Consider the following 12,535-nt stretch of genomic DNA (forward strand, 5'->3'; position numbering starts at 1 on the left):
AAACAATTCCAGATTCTTTATAATTAAAAAAAAAAAGCAAAAATGTGAGCCCACAAATCCCGTCCCCCAAATATCTGGAATAAGACAAATATTATCACAATTGGCCCTCAGTTGGCACAAAATACTTTTCCTGCCGGACTCCATTCCTATTTCTGGGAGAAAAACAGAAGTTATGAAAGATACACTATATGACCAAAAGTATTGGGACGCCTGCCTTTACACACACATGACCTTTAATGACATCCCAGTCTTAGTCCGGAGGGTTCAATATTGAGTTGGCTCCGCCCTTTGCAGCTATAACAGCTTCAACTCTTCTGGGAAGGCCGTCCACAAGGTTTAGGAGGGTGTCTATGGGAATGTTTGATCATTCTTCCAGAAGAGCATTTGTGAGGTCAGGCACTGATGTTGGACGAGAAGGCCTGGCTCGCAGTCTCCACTCTAATTCATCCCGAAGGTGTTCTATCGGGTTGAGGTCAGGACTCTGTGCAGGCCAATCAAGTTCCTCCGCCCCAAACTCGCTCATCCATGTCTTTATGGACCTTGCTTTGTGCACTGGTGGGCAGTCATGTACAGGAAGGGGCCGTCCCCAAACTGTTCCCACAAAGTTGGGAGCATGAAATTGTCACGATGAAAGCTGAACTCCAGGAATACGGAAGAACTTCTCTGGTGGTGAGGCTCCCTCTGCACTTCATAGGTTAAATGCTCGGTTTGTGTCTAGGGTACCAGTACAATGCAGATAGATTTATTTTACACCCCCCCCCCCCCCAACTCTCCTATTTTCTCCGACACTCTGGGTTGTGGACAGGCCCTCTGTGTCCTCCCTTACAATGAAGGAGTGGTGGTCCTGCATTGTACATGATGACATCACAGCTGGGACCGCCCCCCACATTCTCCCGTAACTCTTTCTCATCCAGGTGAATCTGGCTCTCTGTGTGTTGGTTGCACCACGTAGGACACAATAGAGCAGATGAAATCGGCTCCCCGCCGAACTGGCCATAGTAACAGCCAATGGAGAGATTGAAAAAAAAAACTAAACAGATTCCCCCATCCACACAAGTGAGGAATCCTCCCCATTACATTATTATATTGGAAAGAGGGAACTCCTCCGCTGTCAGAATACACGAAACGAAAAAAAAATTACCAACAGTCTTGTTCAAGAAGATTAGAGCAACTCCTTCGGAACAGGAACAGCCATTATTATTAATATAGGTACTTATATAGCGCCGTCAATTTACACAGTGCTTTACATATACATTGTACATTCACATCAGTCCCTACCCTCAAGGAGCTTACAATCTAAGGTCCCAACTCACATTCATACATACTAGGGACAATTTAGACAGGATCCAATTAACCTCCCAGCATGTCTTTGGAGTGTGGGAGGAAACCGGAGTACCCGGAGGAAACCCACGCAGGCACAGGGAGAACATGCAAACTCCAGGTAGATGGTGTCGTGGTCGGGATTTGAACCAGCAAGCCTTTTTGCTGCTAGGCAAAGGTGCTATCCACTACACCACTGTGCTGCCCATAAATGTATTGGAGTTCAGCGGGTCCTTGCTAAACCGGCTGAATTTTGGTCCATCAATGACCAGTTTAAGTATCACATAGGACACAATAGCTGAGATGAAACAGGCTCTGTGTAAGTTGTATGCACCACATGGGACACAACAGCTGTAAATGACACCCCCTGAAGCCCAGGAAGCAATTCTAAAGCAGTCAATGGGTCTTCTGGAAGACGTGATATCTGCAGTCATTGTGCCTACTGCATTGCTCTTCATTTGGAGGCGCACAGTGAGGGTGAGGGGAGAAAATAACAGAGTAGCACAGTTTTCCACCAAGCACCAGAGACAGAATCAGATGGGACAGAAACAGGTGTGGCTGGAGTTCTTCCTTAAATGATCTCTGAGCCTGGACAGGCTGCCTGTGATCCCTTTCTTCTAGGGGTGATAAACACCGAAAAGCCAAGTGGAAGACCAACTTCTAGGGCAAGGGTAGATTTTTTTTTTTCCAATTCCTGCAGTTGGGCTTTAAAGATAAAGATGACCAATGAAATGTTTAGAACAAATCCAGCGATGACGTTTCTCCAAGTTGTAGAGCGCAATTTCTATTGCTGGGACTTCCCCTTATAACAGTAGTGATGTTTGATGCGGGGTCTGTTTTGGCCCCCGTTGCCGTACATCTCCTCCCCCAGCATGGAATGATAATATAACTATAATAATGATGGTGTGGCCTCCTCCTTCTCCTCCTGTTCCTCCTCATATTCGTGTCTCCTGTTTACTGACACCGAGAACGCTCCATGTTCCCCACATAGTTGGACAGCTCAGGGAATCTTTAAAGAATCTTCCAAAAACTCTGTCAGAATTCTCCGGATAATGACGGAGATAATCACTTCCATCCGAAAATCATTTCTCATGTGTTCCACCACAACCTAGCGTGCACGCTGAGGAAAACATCTCGCAAAGTCACAGCGGCCAAAAAAACAAATAATTGGATTTCTGATCATAACAGGAACAAGTCGGATCCAGAGTCCAACTCATAACAGGACCTGCCACTTCTAAATCCAATCTTACAAATCTCATGGGAACTTTAACTTGTTTATGGGATTCCAAGAGTTATGTTCAAGCTTCTTATATCTGCAGGTGTTATTAGAATGGTCTCTGGTGATCCCGCCATGGAGGTCCTTGTTCAGGCACTTCCTGCCATAGGGTGACAACGCTCTGCCCCTGTCCCCAAATTGTGTTCCTGAGTTGTCACCTTGTCACATGTGCCCTCTGGTGGTAACTACAAGCGTCTACACGGATATACACTGTGTAGGCATGGTCCACCGTTTTCACTTTTTTAAGAAGTTTTAGAGAACGCGGTCTGTGTGAAGGACCAGGTCCTGATCATTAGGGACTGCTGATCACCAATCCATTGGGACCAGGAAGTGGTGAGCTAAGCGACACATCCTAAATGCCCACCACACATGGTGTTAGTCTAAATAGAGACTGCTCCTACTTTGCAATCTATCTCCTACCATCCAAACACGGTCTCAAAGGGGACAGTGCACCACCTAAAGATGGGCCCCACCAAGAGCTGGACAACTTTAACTATCGAGCGCAAGGTACTGTCCACCACCTCTAGGGGTACCCACCATACTAAAGACATGTACGCCCCACACGCTATTGGGGTTGTATGCACAGGGTATACACCAGATTCTTCTGAACTGGTTAAAAGAGCCATGACAGAACAGAGGACCCATCATCACCAGCAGCTTCTGCGCTACACACACACACATTACATGAGTGGGAATGGTCCTACACTCACGGTTAGGAGTTTGCTGTTAGACTAGGTTTAGAGGTACAACAGGATTGCCACGCCTCATGTTCAGATCCCTTTTCAGAGGCATTTTACAGGTGGTGGAGAGGCAATAATGCACCTGTTTTACAGCCATAAATGCCATCCCCCCCCCAAAACAAGCCCACAGACCTACAAAAAAGTACTTTACAGACATTCTATACACCTGCACTGTTTTGGATGATACCATGGGTTTAGGGTTTAGCGCCAGGGGCGGAGCTTAGTGCTGGGAGATATAAGCTTTTCCGTGCTTTCTCAGATGGCACAGTGCATGTAATCGGACCTGCCCCTCCCTGGCAGAGAGATGTCCCCCACCTGTGAAAATTCTTCACAAAAGATCCCAAGTGTTTCCATCGTGACTCCTCCATACAAACATCCTCAGCACTGAACATTGACAAAAGTTTCCGTTGTTTTCCTCGGGTGTGACAACATCACAATACCAAATGTACTGGAAGAAGGTGCGAGCCACTGACGGAGTTTGTACCGAGCGATGACGCCGGGCGGAGTACGGAAATTGCCCAATAACTGCCCCTTAAATTTTAACATCACCCCTGGAAGACCTGCCAACTCCTTCTAATAGAAGCTGCAGAATTATTTCCCTTGTCTCAGTTTCTGAGTCATTCTTCCCGGCTCGGAGCTCGGATTACCGCGTGTGAAGTGGCAGTCTTGGCACGCCTGGCGGTTGCGCTCCAGCACTTTGCTTCCAAGCGAACGGCTCGGCGTGGACCCGGCGCACTCAAAAAACAAGTCAGAGTCCTTTCTGAAAACCCCATTCCTTTCATAAAACCCTCCTGAACCTTATATAAAGGATCATAGTCCTGAACTTTATATACGTGATCCAGTCCTGAACTTTATATAGGTGATCCAGTCCTGAACTTTATATAGGTGATCCAGTCCTGAACTTTATATAGGTGATCCAGTCCTGAACTTTATATAGGTGATCCAGTCCTGAACTTTATATACGTGATCCAGTCCTGAACTTTATATACGTGATCCAGTCCTGAACTTTATATACGTGATCCAGTCCTGAACTTTATATACGTGATCCAGTCCTGAACTTTATATAGGTGATCCAGTCCTGAACTTTATATAGGTGATCCAGTCCTGAACTTTATATACGTGATCCAGTCCTGAACTTTATATACGTGATCCAGTCCTGAACTTTATATAGGTGATCCAGTCCTGAACTTTATATAGGTGATCCAGTCCTGAACTTTATATACGTGATCCAGTCCTGAACTTTATATAGGTGATCCAGTCCTGAACTTTATATAGGTGATCCAGTCCTGAACTTTATATAGGTGATCCAGTCCTGAACTTTATATAGGTGATCCAGTCCTGAACTTTATATAGGTGATCCAGTCCTGAACTTTATATACGTGATCCAGTCCTGAACTTTATATAGGTGATCCAGTCCTGAACTTTATATAGGTGATCCAGTCCTGAACTTTATATAGGTGATCCAGTCCTGAACTTTATATAGGTGATCCAGTCCTGAACTTTATATACGTGATCCAGTCCTGAACTTTATATACGTGATCCAGTCCTGAACTTTATATCGGGGTGGTTGGAACACACGACCTAGCTCCAAATGTTGCCGACCTTCAACACCTCCAAATATACATAAACCTTATCACTGGAATCTCATATAAGCTTTAACATGTGATTTCAGAATAAAGAAACTTATTAAATCCTCCCTCCAGCCTCCAATCCTCCCTCCAGCCTCCCCTTAAGTCTTGCACAGGTGTACCGGCTCCTCTTCTGGACTGAAATGGCTTCCTCTGATTTCACTGCACACTGTGAGCTTTTCACAATATGCATTAGAAGCCGCAGCAAGTCAGACAGAGCCCCGCCCAATTTCCTGGCTGGGGGACATCCAGCATCATCTACCCCTTGAACATAAAGAACCACAATGGCTGTCTACCTGGAGGATGAGTATGATTGAGCCACAATGGCTGTCCACCTCCTAAGTCAGTGGTCATCAACTCCAGTCATCAGGACCCACCAACAGGCCAGGTTGGCAAGATAACTGAAATACATCACAGGTGATATCACTTGCTGCTCAGTGATTGCAGTATTCTAGTCTTCATCTCCCCCCCAAGGTAATACATAAAACCTGGCCTGTTAGTGGGCCCTGAGGACAGGGTTGATGACCACTGACCTAGAGAATGAACATGAAGAATCACCATTGTTGTCTGCAACCCCCCCCCACACACACACACCATAATCCCCCCTCCACCAAATGATTTGGAGCAGTGCACAAAACAAGGTCCATAAAGACATGGATGAGTGAGTTTGGGGTGGAGGAACTTGACTGGCCTGCACAGAGTCCTGACCTCAACCCCATAGAACACCTTTGGGATGAATTAAAGCGGAGACTGCGAGCCAGGCCTTCTCATCCAACATCAGTGCCTGACCTCACAAATGCTCTTCTGGAAGAATGGTCAAATATTCCCATAGACACCCTCCTAAACCTTGTGGACGGCCTTCCCAGAAGAGTTGAAGCTGTTATAGCTGTAAAGGGCGGAGCCAACTCAATATTGAACCCTACGGACTAATGCTGGCCATACACTATACAGAAAATCGGCCGAACCCATTTTTGAAAAACGAACGTTCGACCGTGACCGCAAACGATCGTGCCATCATATAATGACCGATAAATTGTTCAGTGGACATGAATAAATAATTTTTTGTTCGTTTTTTTACATATACCTAATGCAGACAGTTCGGACAGGAAACACATTAACCTTGCAATTTATCGTACGTTTGGCAGAAATTTTCCAAACATCCCGTTCGTTTTTTTCCCACAAAAACGTCACAAACGATTATCGATTTGTGCCCATTAACTTGCCGAAAAACAAACGAAGTGTCTATACGAACGATTTTTCGGCCGATTTTTCGTATAGTGTATGGCCAGCATAAGACTGGGATGTCATTAAAGTTCATGTGCATGGAAAGGCAGGTGTCCCAATACTTCTGGTCATACAGTGTAGTTTAACATGTTCTTACTTTTTCTAGAGATAAAAAAAATGAAACATTTTGAGTTCTGCTTTAAATGATATTATGTATCGTTTTTTGTTCCCGGAATTGATCTTAAACAAATTTTTTTTTCTCCTCTGTAGGTTCATCTAAGGATCTGGTTGAGTCGTGTTGCGCCGCCGGTCAGCAATGGTCCATCGACCACGGAGAATGCGAGAACATGGCGCTCGACGCTTCCGAGGACTGCCGGTAACAAACAAACCCTCCCCTCTTATCTTTCCTCCTTATTCACTAAATTCCTGATTTTCAGAGCCTGAAAAAATCCTAATCTGTGCTGAAAACCCGCATTCTTCATAGAGATAAGATTAGCGAGCGATCATTCCAGAAGAGGCCGAGCGTAACGGCGTGCGGCATGTGCGGGCCGCGAGATTATTCATGTTTAACTTTCTGTTTTATTGCTTAAAGTTTCCTTCCCCCCCCCCCTAGGGGTCATTGATGGGCGGGGACACGGGGTGAGCGAATGTCACTGGGAGCCGAACGATAAAGTGATACTAAACATTGTACATCGCCCCTGCTATGGGGGTGACGGATCTGTAATTATTTTAATTAAAAAAATAATTTAAGTCCCTTTTTTCCTAATGGATCTCCAGCTGTCACATGACCCGACTCTCCCATATACAGCTGTCACATGACCCGACTCTCTCCATATACAGCTGTCACATGACCCGGCTCTCCCATATACAGCTGTCACATGACCCGGCTCTCCCATATACAGCTGTCACATGACCCGGCTCTCTCCATATACAGCTGTCACATGACCCGGCTCTCCCATATACAGCTGTCACATGACCCGGCTCTCCCATATACAGCTGTCACATGACCCGGCTCTCCCATATACAGCTGTCACATGACCCGGCTCTCCCATATACAGCTGTCACATGACCCGGCTCTCTCCATATACAGCTGTCACATGACCCGGCTCTCCCATATACAGCTGTCACATGACCCGACTCTCCCATATACAGCTGTCACATGACCCGGCTCTCCCATATACAGCTGTCACATGACCCGGCTCTCCCATATACAGCTGTCACATGACCCGGCTCTCTCCATATACAGCTGTCACATGACCCGACTCTATCCATATCCATCTGTCACATGACCCGACTCTCTCCATGTACAGCTGTCACATGACCCGGCTCTCTCCCATATACAGCTGTCACATGACCCGACTCTCTCCATGTACAGCTGTCACATGACCCGGCTCTCTCCCATATCCAGCTGTCACATGACCCGGCTCTCTCCATATCCAGCTGTCACATGACCCGGCTCTCTCCCATATCCAGCTGTCACATGACCCGACTCTCTCCATATCCAGCTGTCACATGACCCGACTCTCTCCATATCCAGCTGTCACATGACCCGACTCTCTCCATATCCAGCTGTCACATGACCCGGCTCTCTCCCATATCCAGCTGTCACATGACCCGACTCTCTCCATATCCAGCTGTCACATGACCCGACTCTCTCCATATCCAGCTGTCACATGACCCGACTCTCTCCATATCCAGCTGTCACATGACCCGACTCTCTCCATATCCAGCTGTCACATGACCCGACTCTCTCCATATCCAGCTGTCACATGACCCGACTCTCTCCATATCCAGCTGTCACATGACCCGACTCTCTCCATATACAGCTGTCACATGACCCGACTCTCTCCATATCCAGCTGTCACATGACCCGGCTCTCTCCATATACAGCTGTCACATGACCCGACTCTCTCCATATACAGCTGTCACATGACCCGACTCTCTCCATATACAGCTGTCACATGACCCGGCTCTCTCCATATACAGCTGTCACATGACCCGGCTCTCTCCATATACAGCTGTCACATGACCCGGCTCTCTCCATATACAGCTGTCACATGACCCGACTCTCTCCATATACAGCTGTCACATGACCCGACTCTCTCCATATACAGCTGTCACATGACCCGACTCTCTCCATATCCAGCTGTCACATGACCCGACTCTCTCCATATCCAGCTGTCACATGACCCGACTCTCTCCATATCCAGCTGTCACATGACCCGACTCTCTCCATATCCAGCTGTCACATGACCCGGCTCTCTCCCATATCCAGCTGTCACATGACCCGACTCTCTCCATATCCAGCTGTCACATGACCCGACTCTCTCCATATCCAGCTGTCACATGACCCGACTCTCTCCCATATCCAGCTGTCACATGACCCGGCTCTCTCCCATATCCAGCTGTCACATGACCCGGCTCTCTCCATATACAGCTGTCACATGACCCGACTCTATCCATATCCATCTGTCACATGACCCGACTCTCTCCATATACAGCTGTCACATGACCCGGCTCTCTCCCATATTTAGCTGTCACATGACCCGACTCTCTCCATATACAGCTGTCACATGACCCGACTCTCTCCATATACAGCTGTCACATGACCCGACTCTCTCCATATACAGCTGTCACATGACCCGGCTCTCTCCATATACAGCTGTCACATGACCCGACTCTCTCCATATACAGCTGTCACATGACCCGACTCTCTCCATATACAGCTGTCACATGACCCGGCTCTCTCCATATACAGCTGTCACATGACCCGACTCTCTCCATATACAGCTGTCACATGACCCGGCTCTCTCCATATACAGCTGTCACATGACCCGGCTCTCTCCATATACAGCTGTCACATGACCCGGCTCTCTCCATATACAGCTGTCACATGACCCGACTCTCTCCATATACAGCTGTCACATGACCCGACTCTCTCCATATACAGCTGTCACATGACCCGGCTCTCTCCATATCCAGCTGTCACATGACCCGGCTCTCTCCATATACAGCTGTCACATGACCGGCTCTCTCCATATACAGCTGTCACATGACCCGACTCTCTCCATATACAGCTGTCACATGACCCAGCTCTCTCCAAATCCAGCTGTCACATGACCCGACTCTCTCCATATCCAGCTGTCACATGACCCGACTCTCTCCATATACAGCTGTGACATGACCCGGCTCTCTCCATATACAGCTGTCACATGACCGGGCTCTCTCCATATACAGCTGTCACATGACCCGACTCTCTCCATATACAGCTGTCACATGACCCAGCTCTCTCCAAATCCAGCTGTCACATGACCCGACTCTCTCCATATCCAGCTGTCACATGACCCGACTCTCTCCATATACAGCTGTGACATGACCCGGCTCTCTCCATATACAGCTGTCACATGACCGGGCTCTCTCCATATACAGCTGTCACATGACCCGACTCTCTCCATATACAGCTGTCACATGACCCAGCTCTCTCCATATCCAGCTGTCACATGACCCGACTCTCTCCATATACAGCTGTGACATGACCCGGCTCTCTCCATATACAGCTGTCACATGACCCGGCTCTCTCCATATACAGCTGTCACATGACCCGACTCTCTCCATATACAGCTGTCACATGACCCGACTCTCTCCATATCCAGCTGTTACATGACCCGGCTCTCTCCATATACAGCTGTCACATGACCCGACTCTCTCCATATACAGCTGTCACATGACCCGACTCTCTCCATATACAGCTGTCACATGACCGGGCTCTCTCCATATCCAGCTGTCACATGACCCGACTCTCTCCATATCCAGCTGTCACATGACCCGACTCTCTCCATATACAGCTGTCACATGACCCGGCTCTCTCCCATATCCAGCTGTCACATGACCCGGCTCTCTCCCATATCCAGCTGTCACATGACCCGGCTCTCTCCATATACAGCTGTCACATGACCCGACTCTCTCCATATACAGCTGTCACATGACCCGACTCTCTCCATATACATCTGTCACATGACCCGGCTCTCTCCATATACAGCTGTCACATGACCCGACTCTCTCCATATACATCTGTCACATGACCCGACTCTCTCCATATACAGCTGTCACATGACCCGGCTCTCTCCATATACAGCTGTCACATGACCCGACTCTCTCCATATACAGCTGTCACATGACCCGACTCTCTCCATATACAGCTGTCACATGACCCGGCTCTCTCCCATATACAGCTGTCACATGACCCGACTCTCTCCATATACAGCTGTCACATGACCCGGATCTCCCCCATATACAGCTGTCACATGACCCGGCTCTCTCCATATCCATCTGTCACATGACCAGGCTCTCTCCCAGCCTGTCTGCAGGGAAACATGAGCAGGAGGAGCTTCTAGTCCTCTGCTGCTGGTCACATAAAAAGATTAAAAAAAAACAAAAAAACGGTAATTGGAATACAGAGTAAAGATAAATAAATAATATCAATGAATTGTCATACAAATATATATTTGAAATGAAATCTTTATTATTTTTTGGAAATAACGTGGTGTGAGGCGGATTTCTGCCAGTCACAGGCTGTGTCCCGCCCCCTCTATCCTATGTCTAAGAATAAGAGGGAGGTGAAGCCTCCATTAATCTACATGTGATATCCCCCCATTGTGTTTAGCTGGTTAGTTGGCATGGAGGAGGAGGAAGGGAGTGGCCTGTCATTATGTATACGCCCACATGTGTGACTCTATAGTCACATGAGGCTGCTCAGATGTGTCAGGGATGAAATGCTCACTGAGAACTGAGCATGTGCAGAGCTGCCAACCTGGCTCTGCAAAATCACTAACTATAGTGGGGACATGGACAGGAGGGGGCGATAGAGAGCAGCAGGATCAACTAGGATTTTTGCAGAATACAGAAAAGGAATCTCATAGTGATGAGTGAGTATGAACCGCATGGAATACACCATTTATTCATTGTTTTTTTTTTTTTGTTTTTTGTTTTTTATGTGGGGGTTTATTGACACTTTAGGAACAGTTCTGTCAATTTTCTAGAATAAGAGATTGTCAAACAAATGCCATGTGGGGGGGGGGGGGTTGGGGAGGGGGTGGGGGAGAGGCTGGGCACTGCCATTGAGACCAGAATCAAAGCTAAAAACTTTTTATTACAGTTTTTTAAAATTCTGGTTATCAGGACTCAGTGATTTTAATAACACTTAAAGTGAAACATTATAAATTCAAAATCCCTTTAAATGACATGATTGGGGGGTCCCCTGACCCCCGCCTGTGAAGTGGCACATCTCTACAATGTATACAACTTACACCGACGTTGTTGTTTAAATTGCTGGTAAATGACATTTCCCCGCCAGCTTTGTTTTTTTTTTGGGGGGGGGGGCATGGAACCCCCCCTCCCCCCCAACATACATCTGATATGTATTTCGGAGAACCTTTTGGGGGTCCCCATTAGACATGTGCACAGCTGGAAAAAAAATTGTTTTCATTTTCGTTTCATTTGTTTGTTTTTTTTTCATTTTTCAGATCATTCGAACATTCGTAAATTCGAAAATCCCGAAATTCGAAACAATAACTAACTAATAACTAACTATTAAATTATAGGTATTGGAATTTATACAAATTTATCCAAAGTTACGAATTATCCGAAATAACGAATGTCGCATCTAAACAAATGTAACGGAACAAATGAATAAATAAGAATAATTTAAAAAAAGCTTTTATTATTATTAATTTGTTACGTTCCATTTGTTTAGATGTGACATTCGTTATTTCGGATAATTCATAACTTCAGATAAATTGGTATTCGTTACATTCACTAACAGACAAATTTGAAAGGAAATTCCAATACCTATAGTTTATTAGTTATTATTATTAGTTAGTTATTATTTCAGATTTTCAGATTTTCTTTATTCTTTTGAATTTTTGTTTATTTTCGAATTTCCGAATTTTCAAAATTTTGGAATTTTCAGATTTTCGAGATTTTGTATTTTGGAATTTCCGAATTTACAAGTTTACAAATTTATGAATTTTCGAATATTCAAATTTACGCCTGAGAAGACTGGGGAGGCATGCAGGACTTAGTGCTGCACTTATTTATTTATTCACAGTTTTTGCTTTTTGTCTACAAGCTGTGCTGGTTGCTAGGTTGCAGGTTCACAGCGCAGTATTCCTTTCACTTTATCTCTCAGGCGTGGCTCCCCAGTCCTCTCAGTCATGTCTCCCCAGTCCTCTCAGTCATGTCTCCCCAGTCCTCTCAGTCATGTCTCCCCAGTCCTCTCAGTCATGTCTCCCCAGTCCTCTCAGTCATGTCTCCCCAGTACTCTCAGTCGTGTCTCCCCAGTCCTCTCA

At 46.4% G+C, this 12,535-nt stretch overlaps 1 protein-coding gene across 2 annotated transcripts in view; it reads left to right on the plus strand.

The window, feature by feature from the left end:
- The window catches only part of FBLN2 (fibulin 2), a 62,225-nt gene that overhangs the window by 10,856 nt on the left and 38,834 nt on the right, over positions 1-12,535 (plus strand). For both annotated transcript variants that reach the window (XM_073591535.1, XM_073591534.1), the window contains exon 3: positions 6,459-6,564. In XM_073591535.1, the coding sequence (XP_073447636.1) occupies positions 6,459-6,564 (106 nt within the window). The remainder of the gene's footprint in view (positions 1-6,458; positions 6,565-12,535) is intronic.

Source organism: Aquarana catesbeiana, linkage group LG07 (assembly GCF_042186555.1).
Source record: "Aquarana catesbeiana isolate 2022-GZ linkage group LG07, ASM4218655v1, whole genome shotgun sequence".
Taxonomy (NCBI): domain Eukaryota; kingdom Metazoa; phylum Chordata; class Amphibia; order Anura; family Ranidae; genus Aquarana; species Aquarana catesbeiana.